At 38.0% G+C, this 26,932-nt stretch overlaps 1 protein-coding gene across 6 annotated transcripts in view; it reads right to left on the reverse strand.

Moving 5' to 3' along the window:
- Positions 1-1,024: 1,024 nt before the first annotated feature.
- The window catches only part of BTLA (B and T lymphocyte associated), a 39,462-nt gene continuing 13,554 nt past the window's right edge, over positions 1,025-26,932 (reverse strand). Inside the window, exons 2-8 of one of the 6 annotated variants that reach the window (XM_040484500.1) lie at positions 23,091-23,414; positions 16,306-16,341; positions 14,990-15,148; positions 13,470-13,516; positions 9,485-9,566; positions 1,829-1,947; positions 1,029-1,468 (exon numbers count right to left, since the gene is read on the reverse strand). In XM_040484500.1, coding sequence (XP_040340434.1) covers positions 1,442-1,468; positions 1,829-1,947; positions 9,485-9,566; positions 13,470-13,516; positions 14,990-15,148; positions 16,306-16,341; positions 23,091-23,414 — 794 coding nt within the window. In that variant the 3' untranslated portion in view covers positions 1,029-1,441. Of the gene's footprint in view, positions 1,948-8,465; positions 9,567-13,469; positions 13,517-14,989; positions 15,149-16,305; positions 16,342-23,090; positions 23,415-26,932 lie in introns of those variants that run through there. The other 5 variants (XM_040484496.1, XM_040484498.1, XM_040484495.1 and 2 more) reach the window with 5 other exon arrangements.

Genomic DNA, 26,932 nt, shown 5'->3' on the forward strand with positions numbered 1-26,932 from the left:
AGGGAGACACAGAATCGGAAACAGGCTCCAGGCTCTGAGCCATCAGCCCAGAGCCTGACGCGGGGCTCGAACTCACGGACCGCGAGATCGTGACCTGGCTGAAGTCGGACGCTTAACCGACTGCGCCACCCAGGCGCCCCTAAAGACAGTTTTTAAGACAAAAAAAAAAATCATGAACGTATGCTTAGACTTTCAACTGGAAACTTGGATTTCAGGATTCTGAACATCTTTAAGTTTGCTATTTTGTTATATTTTGTTGTACAGGAAAGCTTTATTTCTAAATATATTAACATAGTTATGTATTTGCTTTATCCTATGTTATCTACATGTTTATTTTTAAAATTATAACATCAGGGTAACTGTGAAAAATGCCAAATGCAGATTAAAATATATGTTTTTTTGTTCCTATAATATAATCTCTACAGGATGTAGAGTTAAAACACTGATTAAAGTCATTTAACATAATTATTCTGTATACATGGTTATTGACCTGAGATACAGTTAAGCTTGATTCAGTTTGGTTTATTTATTTATTTTTAAAAGTAATTTTCCGGGATTTTTTTTAAGTTCATTTATTTTTGAAAAAGGGAGCATGTGCGCACATGAGTGGAGGAGGGGCAGAGAGAGAGAGAGGGAGAGGGAGAATCCCAAGCAGGCTCTGTGCTGACAGCAGGGATCAATCCCATGACCATGAGATCATGACCTGGGCAGAAATCAAGAGTTGGATGCTTAACCAACTGAGCCATTCAGGTGCCCCAGTTGAGTTTGTTTTCAGTTTGGGAGGATTACTTTTTTCTTTATGTATTGTTATTATTTAACTATGCAACTAATTTTCATGATTCCAAAGTTAAAACTCTATACCAAGATACATGTACTGAAAGTCTCATTTCCATCCTTGACTATTCCACACTGCTCTTTTCTTCCACCAAGGGGTAGCCATACAAATTAAATTAATAAATGATAAAATTAATTTTTGTTTTAATTTTTTAAGTAAAATTACATATGCATATATATTTATATGTCTGTGTATAGGTATATGCATATGTGTGTGTGAGGATATGTGTAGATATGTTACATCCACTACCCATACCATTTTTCTGATGTTTCTGGGATGTGGTAAGGTACTGGGGATACTTGTAATGCAGAATAGGGCAGTGCATTTTACAGACAAAAGCATCTTAACATTGTTTTGGCCGCTTGGAGAATCATATACCACGAGGTCAGCATAATTTGAAAAGAGTTGCCAGTTAAAAGAGGTTAAAACTAGGACATTTTGTGATATGTGGGTTTTAGCAAATGGGACACTTGATTTTCCCCAAGACCACTAGGGTGCTTTTATAACTCGGGAGCAGTGAGACTTACCTTCACCGAAATTTTGGTCCAATGATTTTACTCCTGAGACTCTGGGCCTTATTTTTCTCTTGGCTTCATCACTGTTTGTCTAATTGGTTTTTCCAACACATTGATACTTCTCACGGGGAGGAGAGATGGAGCAGTGTTGAGAAATGTCAAGTCTGCCCAGAAATGTCAAGTCTGCCCAAGCCCCATATCTCCCATCACTGATGCTAGCATCCTTAAGATTCACTAACCCCTCAGTTTCACACCGGTCTGCATACTTGTCTTTATCTTCAGTTTTAAGTGCATCACACTGTGACATCAGGCTTGAGTAAGAGCAATGTTAGAGACTCCTGCATTCAAGTGCAATTGGCTCAGATCCAGTTGCATTCATGCTGCTGATCCCTGTGCTAGTCTCCTACCCCATGCTTAATCTCATTACAGTATCCTCATTATACCCTGCCCATTTTTGTATCCTCCTATACGTACTTACCCTGATGGCCATTTTATGATCTGTCCTTGACATCAGCATATGTATTATTCTCTCCAGTGTAATTTCAGGTCCTTGCCTGGTACAATTCCTTTCTTCTCTCAATGGCCCAGAACTGGGAACTGGGAACCAAAAGCATCACTGGGTTACATAGTGTTATACATGGATTGCAGGGATTAGTCCAACATTTTTGGGTCAGCTTCAGCAGATAGGTCTAAGGCATTATAGAATGAGTCCAGAACAGCTCAAATCCTTCTCCATTGCTCCTTAAGCTGATGTTGCAGTAAGAACATGGGTTCTGGAATCAGATAACTAGGTTATAATTCAGATTCTACCATTTATTAGCTCTGTAAAATTGGACATGTTAGTTGACCATTATGTGCCTCAGTTTCCTGATCAGTAGAATGAACATGACAGCTACCTACTTCATAAGGTGATTGTATGAATTGAGCAAGTCATACACTTAAAAGGCTTAGAACAATGCTTTACACATAGACAAGCACTCAATGAATAGTATATATCTGTTATGATGAACAATAAGAGGTGGGGCGCCTGCGTGGCTCAGTCAGTTAAGCGTCCAACTTCAGCTCAGGTCATGATCTCAAGGTTCCTGACTTTCAGCCCTGCATTGGGCTCTGTGCTCACTGCTCAGAACCTGGAGCCTGCTTTGGATTCTGTATCTCCCTCTCTCCCTGCCGCCCCCCTCAAAAATAAATAAACATTAAACTTTTTTTTAAAAAAATCATAACAGGTAAAATATTGTCTAGTGATTATTATGCTTGGTTATGGACCATAGAAAGCCCTAGGGCACAAGACTCAATTTAATATAGCAGTCAACCTATGGGCTATAGCTCCACTATGGATCCAATTCTATTTGGATTACTTCCTTGGAAGAGATTCATTATATTATTTAATTTGCACTTCTTAACTTGAGAGACATACTAAATATTAATATCACTCAAATAAAAGTTGAGATTGAGATCTTATATCATTCAATCTCTACATAGAGTATCACTCAAAGAAAACACAAATTCCCAGAAGTCTGAAAAACAATTCAATCTGTCGTTATCCGGTGTGGAGTTATTATCGTTTTTAGCCATTGTAAGGTAGCTGGAGAGAGTTGAAAGTTTCTAACCTGATGAAATTCTAGCCAGTCCTGACCCTCCTTTTATTTTAAAAAACCCCAAATAAAAATTATTTATCAATTGTTAAGCTTTAAGACTTGGATAAGTTTATAATGATATTGTTTAAACTCAAAATAAAATGTATGGCTATATCAGGATTTTAGTTACATACCAAGAAGTGTAAAGAAGCATAAAGAGAAAATAGTTGCAATAGAGCTCTCTGTTTGGTATAAACTGTTTGGTATAATATACAAGAAAGCACTTTGTAACTACCTATATGCTATTTAGATGACAATTACAACCAAAATTTGGCTCGTATCTTGTCACTTCCTCTAGTAATTTAACACCCACTAAGTACTTACCAAAATTTAAAAAAAAAAATCATTCTTTTGCTTTCCTCACACTCTTACTTCAACTTCTGAAATCGGTGTTTCACCGATCTACCTTCTTGCAGACTTCTTGCACGGAAAGACGATTGATTTCACTGACTGGAGAGATGGGCAGAGCCCCTGGCTCTGTTAACCACATTAACCTTGGGAAGAAGCCCTTGCATTAAAGACAAAGGAGGCTGTTATCACATCCCTGACTCTCATTCATTTGCATTTAGGGAGGTTTGAGGCAGACTGACATCTCCCACTTGGCTGGTTGGGTATCTCTCTTTAGATCTAACTTTTCCTATAAATAAGTCCCAAAGTCAAGCAGGATTTAGGGGTAGAATTGGTAGGAAACTTATGTTGTCTTTGGACCCAAGCCATGCTCACCAATTTACCATTCCTATTAATATTAGTCTTTTCCCCCAGTCTGACTTCTTTATGTTTCAGGCAGTCAAGGACCTGTAGACACAGAGGGCTGAGAACAATTCAACTATTAGAATATATTTTTTGTTTGGTTTCTATCTCTTCATCTATGCTATAAACAGTGATGAGCAGTAATGGAATCTTTCTCAACCAAGTCACCTCAGAACCTAACAAACTAGGTGCCTAGTCTGTGATCATAGATTGTTTGCAGATAAAGCGATTCCCATGGAACGTTTACCCTGACTAACTTCAGAATAGAGTTTGATTTTAAAGATCAATCCCCAGAACTTGCTTTTGAACTTGTAATTTGATTTCTAACATAGGATTTTCAGTTCCTGTCTTCTCAAGTTTAGCACAAACATTCTATAAAGTAGTAATGTTTTCTTTCTCACTTGCCATTTTTACTTTCTGGGCTGGGTGGTGAGGCCCTTCCTGTTCCTGCCTAAAATAGAACTTTCCAAATGAGTCTATCATGAATGTGACTTGGCTTCCTGCCAAGTCCTGGCAGGGGACATGTGGGTTCATAAAGGCTACGCTTCACAAACCATCTGAGTGATCTTGTGAAAAATGCAGATTCTTATTTAGTAGGTGAAGACTGAAATTCTACATTTTTAACAGTTCCCAGAGGATGTCCATGCTACCAACTTGAAGACCATCCTTTGAGTAGCAAGGAATTAGACGACTCACTTCACAAACAATATCATCCATTCCTTAAACACTATTTAATTCTACTGTGTGCCAAACACTGGGATAAGAAACTAAAAAGAAATGTAACCTAATCTCACCCATAAGAAGCCCAGAGTCTAATATGGCAACAAATTTAACAAATAAATGTTCTGGGGTGCCTGGGTGGCTCAGTTGTTGAGTGTTGGACCCTTTATTTCAGCTCAGGTCATGATCTGGTCATGACTCAGGTCAGGGGATCCACCCCCAAGTTGGGCTGTGTGTTGAGTATAGAGCCTGTTTAAGATTCTCTCTCTTACCCCCTGTCCCTCTCCCTTACTTGCTATGTCTCTTTAAGTTAAAACATATTTTAAAAAAGCAAATAAATGATATGACCATTAATAGAATGAGAAGACAATCCACAACCTGGGAGAAAACAGTTGCAAAAGCTGTATTTCTTAAAACATTGTTCTCCAAACTATGCAAATAACTCTTAAAACTCAACAATAAGCAGACAAGCAACCCAATTTAAAACATGTGTAAAAGATTTGAATAGATACCTTGCCAAGAAGATACACGGATAGCAAATAAGACTATAAAAAGATGATCAACATCATATGTTGTTAATAGGAAATTGCAAATTAGGACAAAGAGATATTATGACACACCTATTAAAATGGATAAAATCCAGAACAGTGATAACACCAGATGCCAGTGACGATGTCGAGCAACAGGAACTCTCCTTCATTGCTAGTGGGAATGCAGAATGGTACAGCCACTTTGGAAGGCATTTTGACAGTTTCTTACAAAACTAAACACACTCTTACCATCCTGAAATCATACGGTATTTGCTCAAATGAGTTAAAAACTGATGTCTATCTATGCAAAAACCTGCATAGGAATGACTGTAGCAGCTTTATTCATAATTGTCAACTTTTGGAAACAACCAAAATGTAAGTGATTGGATAAATAAACTGTGCTACCTCCAAACAACAGAATATTATTCAGTGCTAAAAAAAACAAATGAGCTATCAATGGGGCGCCCGGGTGGCTCAGTCGGTTAAGCAACTGATTTCAGCTCAGGTCATGATCTCATCATTCCTCAGACTGAGCCCAGCATCTGGCTCTACTGTCAGTGTAGAGCCCACTTGGGATTCTCTCTCTCCCTCTCTCTCTGCCCCTCTCCCACTTGTGCGATCTCTCTCTCTCTCAAAATAAATAAACATTAAAAAATAAAAAATAGAAATAAATGTGGTATCAATACACAAATAGACATGGAAGAATCTTAAGTGCATATTATTAAGTGAAAGAAGTCAATGATTACATATGGTTCCAACTGTATGACATTCTGGAAAGAGCAAAACTGTGGAGATAGTAAAAGGATCAGTGGTTGTCAGGAGATTGGGGGAGGGAAGGATAAATAGATAGGGCACAGAAGATTTTTAGGGAAGTGAGACTATTATGTACATTACTATAATAAAGGATACATGTCACCATACATTTGTAAAAACCAATAGAGTTAAAACACCAAGAATGAATCCTAATGTAAACAATGGACTTTGGTTGATAATGATGTGTCAATGTTTGTTCACTGATTGTAACAGGTGTACCATGTACCACTCTGGTGCAAGATGTTGATGATGAAGGAGGCTGTGCATGCACAGGGGCAGGGAATACATGGGAATTCCCTGTACTTTCCACTCAACTTTACTGAACCTAAAGTAAATTGAGAGACAGAGAGAAGAGGAGGGAAAGAAGAGAAGAGGAGGGGAGGGGAGAGGAGGGGCAAGGAGGGGAGAGGAGGGGAGATAATCTGGCCAGAGAATCAATTCTGGGGCCTAGAAAGTCTTCATTGGTAGGCAAAACTGATCAAATAAACCACATATACCAAACTAGCCTCTACACTGGGAAACCTGCATTAAATTATCTGGGATGCCTTTCATTGTGAAAATTGTAGAACCGTATTCTGGATCTCCTGAACTAGAACTTCTTAGTGCTAGCAGTTGGTAGTTTACAGTTTATCAAGCTTTTCAGGCTGTTTTTTGTACCATAAAGTTTGAGAATCACTTTCTACTTCATGTCCACAGATGTTTTTAGTACAAAAGCCAATACCAAATTGATTCTAAATAAATTTTAATAACTTTACTTTCGTATAGGTAACGATCAAGAAGCTTAAAATTCATGAAAAATCTGTTTTCACTCTTATGTGGATCCTGAGAAACTTAACAGAAACCCATGGGGGAGGGGAAGGGGAAAAAAAAAAAAAAAAGAGGTTAGAGTGGGAGAGAGCCAAAGCATAAGAGACTCTTAAAAACAGAACAAACTGAGGGTTGATGGGGGGTGGAAGGGAGGGGAGGGTGGGTGATGGGTATTGAAGAGAGCACCTTTTGGGATGAGCACTGGGTGTTGTATGGAAACCAATTTGACAATAAATTTCATATATTGAAAAAAAATAAAAAGAAAAGAAAATCTGCATAAGAAATTTAAAAAAAAGAAATAAGATGTTTGTATCTATTAATAATAAATACTCCTGAATTGTCAAAAAAATTCATGAAAAATCATTAAATTATATACATATTCTTTTTCTCATATTTCCTTAATTAAATACACCATGTAAATAATACTGAGTAGATTTGTTGGGGGAAATACATGTATAACTCTGATAGCTTTTATTAAGAAGGAATAAAAACATCAATGATTTGGAATTTTGGCAGCATGGTACAAATGTAAGAATAAATCATTTATAGAAGTGAAATCTTTACCAACATTATTTTTACTATTAGACATGCTAAGAATATCCTCAATAATACACAGACATATTTTGTTTAAATTTTTAAAAAATTATGAAGGAACTGTTCAGCATTGTGTGTTTATCTGATAAGGACAGCTAAATGTATCCTCCCCATACTTCCTGTTTCTATATTTAAGAATACCACAAACAGTTATTCTAATATATCTTTTGTACGTAATTGCCCATAAATGCAGCTTGGCTGAAAGAGCCTACCTGGAACTGATTGCTCAAAATTTCGGGTATAGCCATATCACACTGGCTAGATAACAGTGACTCACAATCTCAATCTAATGGGCAAAATCTTAATGCCAGTGTTACATGAGGAAAGCTCCACCACAAAGTCCCAGTTTTATCTTCATGGCATAAAAAATTGTATGGGGTGTCATACTCCTGTCCCCGCAACTTCATACATTACTTTCATACATTTTCTTTAATGATCCATTTGCTGTAGTATTTTAAACTTTTTAGGAAACTGAAATGGAATGTCAGTTTTGTCAGTTTGTCTTTTTTACCACTTCTGTAAGTCATCTATCCTCCCTTACACACACACACACACACACACACACACACACACATCCCGCATTCATTTGTTCAGCAGCTCACATATTTGTGCAAATGGATCCCAACCTTTGCTGTCCACTTTGTAAGAGGTCTACTGCATTCTTCAGTGGCAGCACCTGAGAAGCCTAATAGACTCATGCTGTTGAATGAAGTTGTAGGCTATTTTTGACATAATTAGACTCGAGTACTCTGGAAATTCAGAAAGTTTGAACCCATCTCTTTTTGCTCTACTCAAGTGGCTGCAACTACAAAATTTTTAATGAATTGTTATGAAGCTATACCACTTCACTCTGGATGATTTGCCCTGACTTCCCTAGAAAGGAATAAGAAGAACAGCAAGATACAGATGTGGTTAGTGAAAGTATGGTGACCTGGGCTGGCCAACTAAATATTCAAGACTTTTCTCCATTCCATTTTTTTTTTTAACATTTATTTATTTTTGAGAGACAGAGAGAGGCAGAGCATGAGCGGGGGAGGGGGAGAGAGACACACACACAGAATCCGAAGGAGGCTCCAGGCTCTGAGCTGTTTGTTAGCACAGAGCCTGACGTGGGGCCTGAACTCATGAACCGCAAGATCATGACCTGAGCTGCAGTTGGGCGCTCAACTGACTGAGCCACCCAGGCACCCCTCTCCATTCCATTAATAGTTCTTTTCATTTGCTATCAGATCAACTATGAAGCAGTTTAAGTCATTAATCTGCATTTGCTCAATGATGCTTATTTTTATGTTTATTTAAACAACCACGAGTATATTAATTCAGCAGCATTATATCACATTCATATACATTAGTCCATGTGACCTAACCACGGAGTCACAACTTTGTTTATAAATGCACCACACATTAATTGCTCCATTACTACCTATATTTGCTCAACAGTGTAAAACCATTTGCGTGTCAGGTATGGGGAGCATCTGCTCTACGGTAGTCGGTGTAGCCCACATCTTTACTGAACCATTTATGCTTTCCATTCTTTTCTTATATCAAGTCTAAAGTTACTTCTTTACATTAAAAAAAAAACAGTATTAGAGGGACAGAGGAATATTTCTCATCATAGAAGAATGACCAGAAATAAACATATTATCATGACTGTGTTGATGGTTAGTTAGTCAAATTGGGACATCCTTTCTTTGTCAAGAGAGTGTAGTGAACTGATCCAGATAACACAAACCTCTCTTACTTACATGTGTCTCTTATCCTCCAAAAAATATATTAGCTTTGTACATTGGGTAAAATGTAGCTACGTTTAAATATTCTGCCACTCTGCTACTCATACTATCACTTAGTCTTGGAGGGAAAGGTTTTTGTGTTGTTGTTCAAGGGGGTCATATAAAAAGTTCCCTCAGAATTTGGGGGGAGAAATTTTAGTCATTTGTCCTATGAACCCTTAAGACCCGAGCACCAACATGAACCTCCTTAAAGTGAAGCTTCTCAGGTCAAGGAATGTTATTTAACCTTTTGTTGGGCTTGGTAATGGTGTTGACATGCATATCTTTCAGTGATCACCAGTTGGAGATCAAGATCGAATTTAACTCCTCACACATATGGCCGCATATTCTGTAGGTGTTTCTTTCACATTCCTTGATTGTCTTGGGTTTATTCCAATGACAGAATGGTTCAAAGAAGCGTAAACAATGCCCTGCTTGTTTTCCTCCAGACATGGGTTAGAATAAATTTCAGACTCTTCCTGGACCCTGAACCAGGGGTCATTATCATAAGTACCAGTTTCTGATAGCAGTGTTTGGGGATTTTGCCCGGTTCCCACTTCAGTTTCCTCACTCCGAAAGGGCTGGGGAATATCAACCTATAAGAGAAAAAAGATTGTTTTAACTACCATTTAAGGATGTGGTAGTGCATACAATTAGAAAACTATTAGTATATGCTAAATGGAGTCAACACATCACCAGAAATAATTTATTCTTCCTCACATTTGCTGCTGACATCCACATTTTTAGCATATTCTTATTTGTTAAAAGATGAAAGTCTTAGGAACACTATGTTCCTCCCAAGTACTTATTTTGTGCTTTGTTATTGTTCACTTTTGAGGTCACAGAACACTTTTCTTTAAGTTTTATTTATTTATTTAGAGAGAGACAGAGCATGAGCTGGGGACGGGTAGAGAGAGGGAGAGAGAACCCCAAGCAGGCTTAGCACTGTCAGCACAGAGCCCAAAATGGTGCTCCATCCCACGAACCATGAGATCATGACCTGAGCCAAAATCAAGAGCTACATGTTTAACCAAATGAGCCACCCAAGTGCCCCAACAGAATACTTTTCAATCTCTCAGCCCAAATTAATAAGAAAAGCATAAATATACCACAAGAAACTTCAGACAGCTTATAAGATAATGGATAGCATTAACACAGCTTAGAAGTAAATGATTAAAAATAAAATAGAACAGATGCCCTCTAAGGGGTCAGAAAGAATAAATATGATGAGTTATCCAAGATACATTATTATGATTTAAAACCTGGAATTAGAAATTGCTTTCAATTTTGGAAAAGGAGGGCCTAACTGCAGGAAAAATTTTACAATATTTGGATTATCACAAGAAAATTATTATACTTCCAAATAATTCAAATATCTTAAAGCTTCTGAGAAAGAGGTGAACTTAAAAAAAAAAAAAAGAGAGGGACACCTGGGTGGCTCAATCGGTTAAGCATCCAACTTGGGCTCATGATCTCACTGTTTGTGAGTTCGAGCCCCACATCAGGCTTTCTGCTGTCAGCATAGAGCCTGCTTCGGATCCTCTGTTCCCCGTCTCTCTGCCCCTCCCCTACTCGTGCTTTCTCTCTCTCAAAAATAAATAAATATTTTTAAAAATTAAGAAAAAAAAAGGGGAAAAGAGGTGAACTTACAAAAACTAAAATAAAATGTGTCCTGATGCTTCTCACTCTTTTCAGTTATTTGTTACCCACTCCTAACTATTCAAGGACATTACCAGGTAAAAATGAAGATATTATTTTAACTCTAAGAGTTGTTAATTCAATTTTTAATCACAATTTTGCCAGTCAATTTACATACATGAAGTTTGGTCTAACTCCGTGAAGGTATCAGATCCACAGTCTTTGACAGTCTACATGCCTGTCTGGTCCTTTATCGTCCTTATTTTGTATGTGAAGTAACCCATATCCTACCCCTTCCTGGCAGAATTCTACCACACGTGCACATCTGGCCCTATCCCGAGAAACTAAGCATTAGATGCTGAGTACACCGCTACCCTTCAATGAGGTGGCTGCCCAGGAAATAGCTCTAAGGCAGGTTGATTGAATGAGGCAGGAATAGCTTTACCCCCCTCAGTCTCTTAGCTCAGCTGAAAAGTGTCCCAACCCCCATTCGAAGGAACCTGGGTAATTTCTCCAAAGAAGCTTTGAAGAAGAAAACTGTCATGTGACCTAATAAATAGCCATAAGTCCTCAATATAGCAACAAGATCCCTGTTGTACTTTTACAATTGTATAAAAGTCTGTCAACTCAGTTACCTGGCTCCCTTCCCAAAAGATGGCTGGTTTCTGTGGAAAACTTGGTTAGAATGAATGATGTAAAAGAAAACACGGTGTCCTGTGGCTGAGCCTACCCTGTAGGACCTCAGGAAAGTGGGTGGAGGCCATAAGGCCCTATCTGTGGATAGAGATGACAAACGCCAAAGCCACTATCCTACTCTATATTTGTAATGCCATTTTACAGTTTACAAAGCACTTGAAAAAAATACACAGTTCCGGGTTTTCAGTATTTTAACTATTTTTATATACTCCAGGGACCATTGTGGAATAAGATGAGAATTTCGGCTTTTATATGTACCTGCCATAATTTTACCAGTTCCTTTCTCTCCGTTGGATTTCTATTCCACTGATTTCAATACAAGTCCCTTCCTAAGAAATCTTTAATCTCAAAGATCTAATATGGCATTACTATATTTTCTGAAATGTTGGCCAACTCAAATGGGCCAAAGCTGTGAGTTCCTGCAAAAGACACAGGCATCTTAAAACAAAATTCCTAAATAATTGCACACATAGAGAAGCCCGTTCAATTCAACTTCAGATCATAAATAATTTGTTCAGCCTACACAGGAAGACATATGACTACATTTTAACCAAGCTGGGCTTTATCTAAACAAGAAACTATTTAGATTATTGTTTTAGATAGTTTCATAGATCTCAGTCCTGATTGTAACAGAATGTAGTTCGTTGTTGTTCACTATAGGAAGAAAGAAAATAACATTTAAGAAAATTTTCCTACTTGAAAAAACAAAACTTCAGCACACAACACAATGATGCCTACTGCTGCTTACTAAAAACTTAATACGAGTTTACAAAGTTGAATGTATTTGGTTTGATTTAAAATTGGGCAACCTGGTGAGGAATGCTGAGTGTCATTTAATATTATACATAAAATTATTGGCTGTATCTGCCTTTGGTATTTCTGGAACTTTTGAGAAGGTTACTACAACTTTATCTCTACCCTTCCACAGTGAAACATGCACACACACACACACACACACACACACACACACACACACTACACACACACACACAGACACGTTCCTTTGCAGTACCTCATTTACGATTATTTGTTTTTAACTGAAGACCCTCATAAAAAATTTTTCAGAAATGTATTGCCTCATCTTCCATTTTTTTTGAGTTCCAATATTTACACAACATTGAGCCCCAAATAAAAAGCCTATGTTTAGATTCCAAGAACTTGTAGGGAAACGACACTGCTTCCAAAATGCCCTTGGCTTTGTCTGAGAGGTCTCTTCCTTGATGAGCCCACACCCATTATGAGAGTTTTTGCATAATAACTAGACTTAGGGTCATGTTTCTTTAGCTGCTGGGAGTCTGTGAAGAAATCACATGTCGGGGCGCCTGGGTGGCGCAGTCGGTTGAGCGTCCGACTTCAGCCAGGTCACGATCTCGCGGTCCGTGAGTTCGAGCCCCGCGTCAGGCTCTGGGCTGATGGCTCAGAGCCTGGAGCCTGTTTCCGATTCTGTGTCTCCCTCTCTCTCTGCCCCTCCCCCGTTCATGCTCTGTCTCTCTCTGTCCCAAAAATAAATAAAAACGTTGGAAAAAAAAATTTAAAAAAAGAAATCACATGTCATTTACGAGATTATTTATGGTTCATTCTTTCATTAACTCTCAATTCTCTACCAAAAGACTTTAAGGTGTTTTTGTGAGAATATTTAAATAGCCTGAAGTCACATAACAGGCCAACAGCAAGCCAAGGCTGTACAAGCTACTCTCTGACTTTTCTGCTTCAGGTCTACCCTGCCACTAATGCCCTTCCAAAAGGCCACTTATTGTGAGACTTGTGAATTCTGAAGAATCTTTGCTGCAGATGGAGATTAATGTAAAATAAACACATCCTGGGTGGCTCAGTCGGTTAAGTGTCCGACTTCGGCGCAAGTCATGATCTCACAGTTTGTTGAGTTCGAGCCCCGTGTAGGGCTCTGTGCTGACAGCTCAGAGCCTGGAACCTGCTTCGGATTCTGTGTCTCCCTCTCTCTCTGCCCCTCCTCTGCTCTCTCTCTCTCCAATAAATAAACATTAAAAAAATAAACACATTTTTAGAAGTAAGTCTATATATAGCATTTAGAACAGTTCCTGGGACAGGGTAAATGTTACATAGACTTATTAAATTTAAAATATTATATCAAGATTAAGATGGTATAACATAGATTGCATTTGTTTTAACAGATGCATGGAACATACCAGGTTAATTTCCCTTCCTGCTGTGTCAGAAGGCTCCTTTTTTTCTGCTGGAATTCAAAAAGACAAATAAGAAACCAAGAAGAGTAAAGAACGACACCAAATTCTTTCCCAATTCCCTGTAAGTTAAGGTTGTGGTAAGAATATGTGTTTTGGAATCAGATTGCTAGGTTGAAATTCTGGGGCAGAGGTGGGATGCCTCCCAGGCCAGTGGCAGCGTTGCTATTTGTTTTGATGTGTTTATTTGCTGGAACCAACAAGGCACATACACTTCGGTTTGTGTACATTCACTGGCTCTTCCCTTCTGACTCCGGAGAGTCCTATGGCATATCCAAGAGGAAGGGGCAGGATGTACTGTATCACTTTAAACAGGCTGGAAATCCTGTTCTGGGGACATTCTATACCTGATGCCAGACACACTGCTGTCCCCTCACCCACAAAGGCCAGGATCTCCTATGGCCCAGTTCACTTCAGATATAGTAGATCAAAGCATTTATTCCTGCCTCTTTTTCTAAAGTTTTCTAAAGCAGCCTCAAGAAAGATGGTGAAAGCTAGGGAGGGACTATCGAAAGAGACTTGGAGTTGCACATGTGAAGTGGGGGTTACAGAGGATTCCTTCAGTATTCTGAGAATGTTCTGGGCTCCGGAAGTCCTTACCACAAAACACCGAAAGTACTTTTGCCCAGACAAAGCTTTCTCTTGTGGCAGAGAAAAGGGTTGCTCTGTCTAGCTCTGTTTCTGTAGCTACCCTGAGGCTGCCCATGTGGGAGCTGAGATGGGAGGAGATGGCAGAGTGGGAAAAGTAAAGAGAGAGAGAACAGGGATGTTTTGGAAGAGAGCTGCATCAGAATTTTCTACACACCTCTTTCTTACTATGTTTAAGTGTTTGCTCCCGACACCAAAGGAATTCTTAAACAAGCAGAAGGGGATTGTTTCCAAGATTTCACACCTCTCTTGTCCTAGCCAAACCCACATTTTTTCAAATGCATTACTTTTGGGTGAGAGTTCAGTTCAGGCCTGTGTTTGTGGTGGCAAAAGAAAGTACAGACAGGAATTTCCTTCTGGGAAATACAGTCTTCATTTAGGCAAGGGCGTGTATGAGTGGTATGATGTGGTGTGGCTCTGAAAAAGAGGATGAGACAAACTAACTCAAAGCAGACTTGTTGGCCTGAGAGATTGTGTCAACCTACCTTTCACTACCCTTAAAGTTTAGAAGAGCTGCTTGTCACATAAACTTAAGACAGACACAAGTGGAATGGGTCAGTCCCAGCCACATGCCCTCTTTAGCACAGGCCCTGCCTGGAGCACTGTGCTGTGGAGAACATGCCTCTCTATGACTGGAGGGGACCTGAATTAATCCATTTGTCTTTTTGGTGGAAGGATGTTGTCCCTGAGGAAATCATTATCCATGGCTCCTTGCAGAATATGGGAAAGAAAACAAGAACCAACTAAAAATCAAACAGCCCTAGTAACTGACCCCCAAATGTGTAGCATATAAGCAGCAGATGGAAGGTAGAACCCACCTTGGTGCCTTCTAAGGCAGAAGAACAGGCACAAACAGGTAATGAGCAGAGGCAATGCCCCCAAAGGAAGCAAACTATAAAGCATCCATCGTTTGTCCGCCGTCACTTCCTGAGAGGGTGGTCCTGAGGCACCAGTTGTATCTGAAATGTGAGTCAATGCTGAAGACAGTTAGGAAATTTCAGATATAATAGGATCGGTAATACCTCCTGCATCATCAGAACTTGAATGAAGGAGATTTCCAGCTGATGCCTCTATTTCCCTTCCGGGATGCATTCCCACAGAACCCCTGGCCTCAGTATTCTCACCTCTTGCTTTATTGATGAGCATATGTGGGTGGCTCTGGGTTAAAATTCATCTTTTGTAAGAATTTTTAATTCTGCTAGGATTGATCCCCTCTAAAAGAATACCCATAACAGCTCTCAGAAAGCACTTCACCAAGCCCTTTCATTGACATTGTCTTACTTAACTCTCATATTCACCACTAAAGAAAAGTAAGGAAACTGTTATTTTTATCTAGTTCTGTGCCTTGATAAAAGGGTTATTGTTCCAAGACTCTTACCCAAGGTCAGATAGCTAGTGAGTTGTAGTTGGGACCCAAGCCAACATGTTTTTGATACTAAATTCCAGCTTCTTTAACACAAAGGTCTTTTTGTTGTCTCGTAACTCTTTGGTATCTCCATATACTATATAATTTTGTTATCTACAGATAGCCTTGTTATCTCCAAATATGCTCTGCTGGGCATACAGCTTATACTCATTGCTATGATCAATGTTAACATGCGTTAATGTTCTGTTTGTCCATGATAGGTTGCAACTAATCGACCGATCGTGAAACAATTTAATAGATCACAAAAAACATTAAAAATAAGAATCACAACAGGATAGAAAAAAATCAGAATGCATCACACAGCATTAATTTTGTATATATGTTAAGTATTTTATGCAGCAAATTTTTATTTCTAAATATATTAACATAGTTATCTACCTTCTTCCTCATATGCTTGGTTCAAGGTAAAGGTGGTCAGGAGCTACTGAAGCTGGGCAAATAGTGCTTAGATAACAACAGAGTGGTAACAAAGTCTTCATTATCCATGCTGCAGCTGCTGCTTAGGTTAGGACAGCAGCCAAGTCATTACCAACAACAGACACAGCTGTCTGGGGGGAGGGTGTGAATAGAAATAGGGACAAGGGTTCCCACATAGAAAACCTAATACAAAAAAAAATTCACTCCATTAGGAAAATCCAACTTTTATCCTTTCTTCAACCATGAAACAATCTTATTTCCTTATTTTTATTTGACTAGTTTGATACTTACTTATTAGAGGGTATTCTGAATTATTTTGAGTCTGTTCTGAAATAGAAAAGCAAGATAAAGAATTGAAACTGGTTGCAAAAACAATACTTATGTGTGTCTAGAGTCAGAGTTAGTCTGAGAGGACTCCTGCATTTGCACACTAACCGAACCCAGTAACCCAGCTCAAAGGAGTTTGCATGATGTGCAAATCACCACCTCAAAGATCACGGACACAAAGTTAAGTCCCTAGATTTATTTTGAGGCTTGAAAAATTACCCTAAATACAACACAAACGTCATCTGTCTGCGTTGATTCCCTTTTCCCTATTACTTAAGTATAAGGACAGAATACAGCCTGTATGACACCTTCCGGCACTTGGAAAAACAGGATGCTCATTCAGCAGGTGCTCCAAGTGAGTGTGGAGGGCCACAAGGAAAGGATGCTTTGGAGGCCATGCTGACTACTCACTCTGAAACAGAGATTGTGCCTTTCACTTCCTGCCTACTCATACCACTCTCACTTTTCTGCTAAGAGAATGACCACTTGACTTTGTGAAGTTCCTAATCACAGACTGACCAAAGGAGGTTGGGGAGGATGTACAGGCCCATGTGCATTCCAGGGATTGTTCCCCAGATCTGTCACCTTTTCTTCTGGGGCTTTGCAAAGCACTTTTCCTCATTCTGGGAGAATACTGCTTTCCCAGCAGCGTCCAAGCCCTGACTCTGCCACAGCCCTGTTCTTACATGGACCAATTCTTAACTTGGACAAAGAAAGAGAGTCAGATGCAAAACAGGAAAATTCCCAAGAGCGCCAAAGAAAGATATTTGAAGGGGAGAAATATTTTTTGTGTCACACCTCCACATCATTTTTATGCAAAGCATTGTTTTTAAATATAATTTTATAGTATATTTTTCTCCTTCGGTACTCAGCTCACTGAGTACTCCCACATACAGAAGGAAAAGGAATTTTTCTTGAACTCTTTCCCTATTATGTTTGCTTTCATCACTTCATAAAAGGCAAATTCACACCCATTTCAAAGCCAATTCTGAAATAATTCATCTGACTTTTGTGAAGGAAGCAAGGATGACCCAGAAAAATATGACACAGTTCCTGCTTTCCAGACATTATAATTCTTCATGGGATAAAGAACATTTCCATACATTACTACAGTGCAAGGAAATGTCTGATAAATGAGAGGCACAGTCCTTAAATGGCATAAAATTTGCTAGAAAAGAGAAATCACTTCCCCTAGGGTGAACATGGAAAGCTTCCTTAAGAATGTGGGAAATGGGCTGGGCTTGGCAGGAAGGCCAGAATTGTGGTAAGTGGAGGCAGATGAGTGGTTGCCCTATGAGTGGAGAGAGCAGCATAGGGTGAAGACATGCGATGGCAGGTAAGGCTGTGGGGCTGGAGTAGAGGTTCATGGTGGAGTCCAGAAGCAATCAAGGAAGGTAGGTGTGGGTGGACTGTGGAAGGCCTTGAATGTTGGTTAAATGGGAGCTCAACATGGGAAGCACCACAGATGCTCTGCGGGGACTCAGGAAAGGAGCGGCATTATGGAAGACATTTATTAGGCAAGTGAAGTGTATTAGGCAGATGTTTGGCTGAAATGGACTAAAACAGGAAACACTAAAGACAAAAAGTCCATACGCCTGATTGGAAGATTTGGAAGGAAGATAATGAAAGTTTGAGATGCTCATGAAGCTACAGGAAGGAAGCAATTCCAGAGTGAAGGTTGCTGCCAGACAAGAGTAGACGGCCAAAGCAAAGTCCTGGGGACCTCCCCTTAGGGCAGGAGCACTGATTCAAAAGTGATAAGAAAGTCAGGAGAGTACAAATTAGAATAGGAATCTCCAAAGGGAAATTTAAAAAGCCCTTCCTGTCTTCTAGGTAGCTTTTCCTTCTCACATCTCCATCTTTCTTGCTCATCCCCAGCGTGATCCTAATAAGCACATCACCCCCCGCCACCCCCACCCACGCCCCCCCACCCCCGCCCCACAGGCACAGGGTTCAAGAGAGAAGCTGCCTCTCTTCCCTTTGGCCCCTTCCTCCCCAAGGGAGACAGATTGTTGATCCTAATTTCAGCTCCGACTTTTTCCTAGAACAGGAACCTTTATGCACTTTACAAACTGTGCAACCATCTGTAGTGGCTGTGGAATGACCCCAAAATGGGACAGAGGAGACACAGTAATACCCCTGGGACACTGCCATGTCATAAGTCATTTTTGGGTTGCCTCTGACCTTGGCTGAATTCCTCCCTCTTGCACAGAAGGGGGTTAATTCCCACAAAAGAAGACAGAATTACACAAGACAGTCCCTCTTCCAAGGAGAGTGGACTCAATGCCACTGCATTTACTTTTATTATACATTATATTAATATACATTATATAAATAATCTAATAGCACTGAATTACTATTTCATAGTATCATTAATATCCTGGAAGTAATGTTTTGCAAGTTTTGCTTATTTTTCTCATTTTATTTTGCCAGTTAAAAAAGTACTGCTTCTTAAAAAATTCAATATTTTACCTCATTATGTGAATGTGCAATTTTCTCCAGAAAGGATTCATTCCATAATCTATAGTATAAGCTTCTCCAGGTTGTTAAAGGCAATTGTTTCACTTTGCATAGATGATGTTATTTAATTCATTTAAGAATTATAAAGAAATATTTATTGAACACCTACTATGTGCTACACACTGTGCCATCTATTTGTAGAGAAGCAAAGATGTTTAAGACACAGCTTCCATTCCAAAGAGGTTTATAAGCCAATGCACGGATAGTCACAGGCAATTAGCATTGAGTTTGATAACAAATTTGCAAAAGCAGGGTCTCCAACTCTGCCTTAAATCCCTTCTACACTTCTGTGCTTGATGATAGAGGTTGTAACCAGCGCTAGATTGTTGTGCATTCCTTTACCAGGCTGCTTTCAGAGGTCTTAAAATAACTTAAAAGATTTTTAAGGAATTTAAGTGGATTCCTTCATTGGGTTACTTTAAGGGAGTTAAAAGATGGACTCCAAAGTGTGCATATATAGTAATAAATTAATTTTTACAAACACAAAGTGTATGCATTCAAATGAATGGTGTCCATAGAGGAAGTGACTGCATACGTCTGCATTTAGATTTCAGACATTACTATTGCACCAGAACTCTTTGAGATTTCTCTTTGCAGTAATCTTCATGGTCAATTTAACATAAATATTATTATTTTAATATTTTAAAACATACAACTTAGTGTAATGTTGTACAACTCTCTAGTATTGTGCACTATCTAGTTTCAGAACATTCTCATCATCCCCAAAGGAAATTCCATATACATTAAGTAGTTACTCCCATTAACCCTTTCTGCCAGCCTCTGGCAGCCATTAGTCACTTTCTATCTCCACAGATTTTTCTGTTCTTCGTATTTCATGCAAACAGAATCAAGATTATAATATGTAATCTTTTATATCTGGCTTCTTTTACTTAGTACAATGTTTTTGAAGTTCAACTGTTTTGTAACATATCAGTACTTCATTCCTTTTTTTCCTGAATAATATTCCACTGTATGAATATAACACATTTCCTTTGTCAGTTTGACAAACATTTGGATTGTTTCGACTTTTTGACTTTTGTGAATAGTATGGCTATAAGAATTCATGTACAAGTTTTAATGTGGACATATACTTTCATTTCACTTGGATATTGCTGGGTCTTGTGGAAACTATGTTTAACCTTTTGAAGAAAGGTTGCCAGACCTTTTCCAAAGCAACTGCAACATTTTACATTCCCACCAGCACAGTACAAGGAGTTCAATTCGTCCACATCTTTGCTATCACTTGTTATTTTCCATTAAAAAAAAATTCTAGTAATCCTAGTGTGTGTGAGTGGTGTCTCATTGTGATTTTGATTTGCGTTCCTCTAATAACTAATGACATTGAGCATTTCTTCATGTGCTTATTGGCCATTTATATATTTTCTTTGAAGGAATGTCTATTCAGTCTTTTGCCCATTTTAATTGAGTTGCTTATCTGTTGTTGAGTTGTAAGACTTCTTTATATATTCTGGTTACTAGTCCCTTATCAGATATATGATTTGCAAATATTTTCTCACATTCCATATGTTGTCTTTTCATTCTCTTTATAGTGTCCTTTGATGTACAAAAGTTTTTAATTTTTATGAAGTATAATTTATTTATTTATGTATTTATGTATATATGCTTTTGATGCTGTAGCAAAATAATATTGACAAATTCAAGATCATGAAGATCTACTCCTATGTTTTCCTCTAAGGAAAAATAGTATTAAAATTTTATACAAACATAGATTCTATTGTTTTAGCTCTTATATTAAGTATCTGATCCATTTTTACTTATTTTTACATGTTGTATGAGGTAGAGGTCCAAATTCATTTTTCTGTGTATGTATATCCAATTGCCTCAGCACTATTTACTGAAGAAACTATCATTTTTCCATTGAATGGGTTTGGAAGTCTTGTTAAAAGTCAATTGGCCAAAAGAAGACATCCAAATGGCTAAGAGACCCATGAAAAGATGCTCACTATCATTCATAATCAGGGAAATACAAATAAAAATTACAATGAGATACCACCTCAGATTGGTCAGAGTGGCTAAAATTAAAAACTCAGGGAACAACAGATGTTGGTGAAGATGTGGAGAAAGGGCAACCCTCTTGCACTGTTGGGTAATGCAAACTGGTGCAGCCACTCTGGAAAACAGTGTGGAGGTTCCTCAAAAAATTAAAGATTGATTACCCTATGACCCAGAAATGGCACTACTAGGAGTTTATCCAAAGGATACAGGAGTGCTGATTCATAGGGGCACATATACCCCAATGTTTATAGCAGCACTTTCAACAATAGCCAAATTATGGAAAGAGCCTAAGTGTCCATTGACTGATGAATGGATAAAGAAGATGTGTTTTATATACACAATGGAATACTACTTGGCAATGAAAAAGAATGAAATCTTGCCATTTGCAACAACTTGGATGGAACTGGAGGGTATTATGCTAAGTAAAATAAGTCAGTCAGAGAAAGACAGATATCATGGTTTCATTCATATGTGGAAGTTGAGAAACTTAACAGAAGACCATATGGGAAGGGAAAGAAACAAAAATATATAGTTACAAACAAAGAGGAAGGCAAACCATAAGAGACTTTTAAATACAGAGAACAAAATGAGGGTAGAAAGGGGTGGGGGGCAGGGAAAATGGGTGATGGGCATTGAGGAGGGCACTTGGGATGAGCACTGGGTGTTTTATATAAGTGATGAATCACAGGAATCTACTCCCGAAGCCAAGAGTACACTGTATACACTCTATGTTAGCTAACTTGATGATAAATTATCAAAAACAAAAAAAGTCAATTGACCAAGGATGTGTGGATTTATTACGGACTCTCAATTCTATTCTATTGATCTTTATATCTATACTATGTCAGCACCACACTGTTTTGATTATTGTAGTTTTGTAGTACATTTTAAAATAAAGGAGTGTGAGTCCTCTAACTTTGCTCTTCTTTTTCAAGATTTTTTTCAGCTATTTTGTATTTGTTGCAACTTTATGTGAATTTTAGGATCAGCTTTTTCATCTATGCAAAAAAAGAAAAAAAAAACGTTTGTTGGGATTTTGATGGGAATTGGATTGAATCCATAGATCACTTTGGGAAATATTGCCACATTAACAATTTTAAGTCTTTAGTCATATTTTGTTCAGTGTACAAGTGTTAAGTCTCCCAGGTTAGATTAATTTGTAAGTATTTTATTCTTTTTTGATGCTATTATAAATAGAATTGTTTTTGTTATTAATTTCCTTCTCACATTGTTCATTGGTAACGTATAGAAATACCACTGACTTTTTTAGTTGATCATACAACCTTGTTGAATTCATCTATTCACTCTAGTAGCTTTTGTGGATTTTTAATGATTTTCTCTATATATAATCATATCATCTGTGAATAGAGATAGTTTCACTTCTTCTTGTTCAATTTGGATGCCTTTTATTTCTTTTTTCTTGTCTAAGTGCTCTGGCTGGAACTTCCAGTTCAGTGTTGAATAGAAGTGACAAAAGCAGACATTCTTGTCTTCTTCCTGTTCTTAGAGGAAAAGCTTTCAATCTTTTACCATTGAGTATGATGTGAGATTTTCGTAAATCAAACTTTTAAAAAAAATTTTTCCTCTACTTCTCTCTTTGCTTTCCATTTTTTTATTCTAGGTTTTTAACTTCAACCTGTTCTCCTGATATTTGAGCCTATTTGAGGACCTCTGGGAGGGACTGGGGAGGCAGTTAAAACTATGAACGTCCTCAAAGCACATCAGGGAGTCAGGTTTATTTGTGTGCTGTTTGCTCTCTGTGCAAACTGTGAATTATTAACAAGCTTATAATTGTCTGAGCACCACAAATGTAACTTCAAGGATTTGTTATCAACAAAAGTCAAGGACTGGTAAGTGGACAAAAAAATAGAAGGAAAAGAGGACAAAGAATAGACAGCTATCTACTACTATTGGTATTCACTTTGTAATTTTTTCCATATTTCAGTGATCTACTTTTGGATTTATCAAATAAATGCTATACCCCCTAAAGGCAAGAACAAGAACTTTTATTGTATTTTTTTCTCTATTCTTTTTTATCTCACTCACCTCAAAATTACATACACACGTGCTCACACAGATCACCATCTGAGGAGTGTGGCAACCTTCTCATTTACAGGAGTTCAGTGTCTAACATAATCCTTGAGAATCTGGGTCCTCCTTTTCCTTGAAACATGTTGAAAAAATATCAGATAGCCCTGGAGTGCAGAACTCACCTGTCACATTAATGGTTACTGAATGGCTTTCAATAACTCCAGATGTAAAATTCGCAGAACAGCGGTATGAACCAGAATCACTAGCCAGCGCGTGATTAAAATGAAGACTAAAAACTGAAATATTCTCCCCTTCTTTCCAAGTTGTGTATCCCAGAAGTTTATATGCAAGAGGTAAACAGTTTTTTCCTTTGAGCTTGCACCAGGTCACAATAGGCCTCTTAGTACAGTATTTCACAGGGCACTCCAGATTAAATGGATGCCCTGCTGACACAGTGTATGTGGAATATCTCTTTACATACAGTTGTTCATTACATGATCTTTGCCCTGAAAGATGAAAACAAAATTAAAATCAAATATGCTCCGGAAGGACCAGATATTTGCGACTCAACAGTTTCTGCCAAAGATTTCTCAAATATGATCTTACAATTTTCCCAGATAACATTCTCAGTATATTAACTCCTAGTAACAAAGTGTCTGGTACATGGTAGACACATAATAAGTATTTGTCGAAAAAAACTTTCCTCAATTGTTCAATAACTTCCTCAATTTCTTAACTATTACTGATATTTTTAGGGGTGCCTGGGTGGCTCAGTTGGTTAAGTGTCCGACTTTGGCTCAGGTCATGATCTCACGGTCCGTGAGTTCGAGCCCCGCGTTGGGTTCTATGCTGACAGCTCACAGCCTGGAGCCTGCTTCGGATTCTGTGTCTCCCTCCCTCTCTGCCCTTCCCCTGCTCGCAATCTGTCTCTCTCTCTCAAAAATAAATAAACATTAAAAAAAATTTTAACTATTACTGATATTTTTATTATTATATTTTGCACTTACCATATTCTTTTTTATTTTTTTATTTTATTAAATATAATTTATTGTCAAGTTGGCTATTATTATAAAATATTTTATTTTATTATCTGGTAGCTACTTCAATAGTAGCAAATAATAACAATTTCTGTTCAATTATTTTATTATATTCCAAGGGCTGTTCAAAACACATCAAATATCTTAACTCATTTCATCTTCACAATAAAATATATATTATTATGAAACCTATTTTACAGATAAGGAAATTGATGTGGTGAAATTTGCCTAGTGTTATACGCTAATAATTAGGGGAATCACGACTCAAACTCATACTAGAGTCCATTATTCTATAATTCATTAACCATTACTCTGTTATTGTGTCTTGAGGAGTAACCACATTTTCTATTACTAGCTCTGATATATTCTAATAAGTGGGAGAGAGGAACTTTTGATAACAACTATTTCCCTATAGTACCTGGCATTAGAAATTTTCTTTACTTGTTTCTCAAAGGCTTTAGTACTGCCTTGTAATTTTTTCCATGCCTTTTTCTATGTAGGACACATGCAGCTCAAGATAATTGTTGAAAGATAGGATGTTCTGACATAACCTGAATGTTTTGTCTTCCAAAGTGGGAGGAGGAACACAATGTACCTCTTTTGGTCTGCATACAGGAAATTGCCACCCTTTGTTTTGGTGGGAGAGTTTTTTCTTGGAAACAGGTTTTCTGTTATCTTCTACAAACCTTCTGTTAGTAATCGTCAATTGTACATAAAATATAAAGCCAAGAGAAATAATTTATTTTTATTATTTTTTAAAGTTTATTTTTTGAGAGAGATAGAGAGTGAGAGGGGAGGGGCAGAGGGAGAGAAGGAGACAGAGAATCCCAAGCAGGACTTGAATAGAGGGCTTGAATTCCCAAACCATGAGTCATGACCTGAGCAAAAAACAAGAGTTGAACGAATGTTTAACCCACTGAGCCACCCAGGCGCCCCAAGAAAAATAATTTCTTAAATTATCAACATTATTGAGCAAGTTCTACTACCTTTAACCTGTCATGAAAGCATTTACCTTGTAACCTCAATATCTAGGACGCAACTTAGAACCAAGATACATGATGAAGAAATGTTCTCTAAGCAAGCAAAATAAATATGGCAAGATCCCAAACTCCTCCCACTTGATGCATAATCCTCATAACTTCATGATCATTTCCTAATTAGCCAGAGGGAATGATTGTGTTGTATAACAGAGTAATAACTATGCTCATAATGAGAAGATTGAATCCACAGCAAAACTTTCAATTAGGTTTAATATATCCATTTTTTTGAAGCAAAGAATTCAACCCATTTTATTCAAAAGAATTTCATCAGAAATAGTCACTTCAAAAAATGTTTTGGCCTCCAAAGGGACAAATGTCAGTTACTTAGAACATATATATTCATTCTCTGATAATTGTTGGATTATATTGTCCCTCTGAAGACTCATGCACGTGAGCAAGAGAAATGGCACCAGTTTATGACAACCACTTAATATTTTTAGCATCAGTTACATGATGAGTGTATATAAATCATAGAATATTCCACTACTGAACTGACTCTCTGTGTTGGCAAATCAAAATAACTAAAATAGGCCAGACTCCTTTTAGTTAAGAACTCTGTAGAGGTCCATACCTTTCTATTTTTCCATTAGAGCTAAGGTCTTGAGAGTGTTTTTTCTTTAAGTTCCTTTTCCTACATCCTGGTAGTTTTTATCTTGAGCGTCTTTCCCTGTTTTGAACTATTCTCTCAGCAATACATACAATACATCTGCCTAATTTATTTCACTCATCTTCAAGCACCATTCTGAATAGATGTACTGTCTCACAAGTTAAAATGACATAAGCATAACCAAGATGATAGCCTAAACTCTCTTAAAAAAAATTTTTTTTACATTTATTTATTTTTGAGAGACAGAGAGAGACAGAGCACAAGTGGGGGAGGGGCAGAGAGAGAATGAGACACAGAATCTGAAGCAGGCTCCAGGCTCAGAACTGTCAGCACAGAGCCCAACGCGGGGCTTGAACTCACAAACCATGAGGTTGTGACCTGAGCCGAAGTCTAACGCTTCACTGACTGAGCCACCCAGGGGCCCCAACCTAAATTCTCTTTTAAAGACAAAGCAGGCTAAGGGCTACTCCAATGTTGAAGTGGGAGACAGCTTTTGGCCCTGCATTGCACATGCTGCTTTACTTATCTTACTGCTCCACTTTATTTCGACACCTTTGCCAGCATAAATATTCTCATTTTTAGTTATTTCCTAACCTCCAAAAAAACCTCTCACTGTAATTTCTGCTCACATCTTGTCAACCTCTGTTCAGACACTTGGTTGAGTTTCCAGGAACCAGATTGAGAGAAGGGCCCTGCAGAGAACATTTAGAAACTTGTAGTATTTATTATATATTTATAAATGTACTGACACCTCAAACAAGTTCACTTTAAGGCTTACTAATTCAGTTGCTTCCAAAAATTCAAGATCAAAATGAAAGCAAACTAAAAGCCAAGTTATGAGCATGAAGTTTTCAAAAACTTGAAGAGAAAGGGTAAGATAATCTACCAAAAGGAAGTGCCTAACAATATAACACCTGGATGTGGTTAGACTTACGACAAAAAAAGCAAAGAGGCCAGAATCTGAAAAGCCAAGTGAAACTCACATTTCCAGAACTCCATCCCCCCTAAAGTTAATAGATTATCTCAACCTCCTCACTTCCCTTTTCATGCACTTGGATAAATCAGTCATAGTGTATGGAGCCTAGGACTTGGTGCCAACATTGTGGAAAACAATAAGGTAGTTTTAGACAAAGACTCCTCCTGCCCTCAAGAAGCTTAGCATTTAATTGATGAGACAAGGTTAACTAACAATGCCACTTTCCCAGAATAAATTTACTATCTTCCATTTTTTTAATCTTCAAATTGATCTGAGTTGAAAGAAGGGCTCAGAGAGAGCTTGTGTGTCCTTTTACGTTAGTTGTTAGGGGGTAGAGAAATAAATAAGGCAAGGTGTCTTCCTT

This window comes from Herpailurus yagouaroundi, unplaced genomic scaffold (genome assembly GCF_014898765.1).
Source record: "Herpailurus yagouaroundi ecotype Mexico unplaced genomic scaffold, PumYag 162, whole genome shotgun sequence".
Lineage (NCBI taxonomy): Eukaryota > Metazoa > Chordata > Mammalia > Carnivora > Felidae > Herpailurus > Herpailurus yagouaroundi.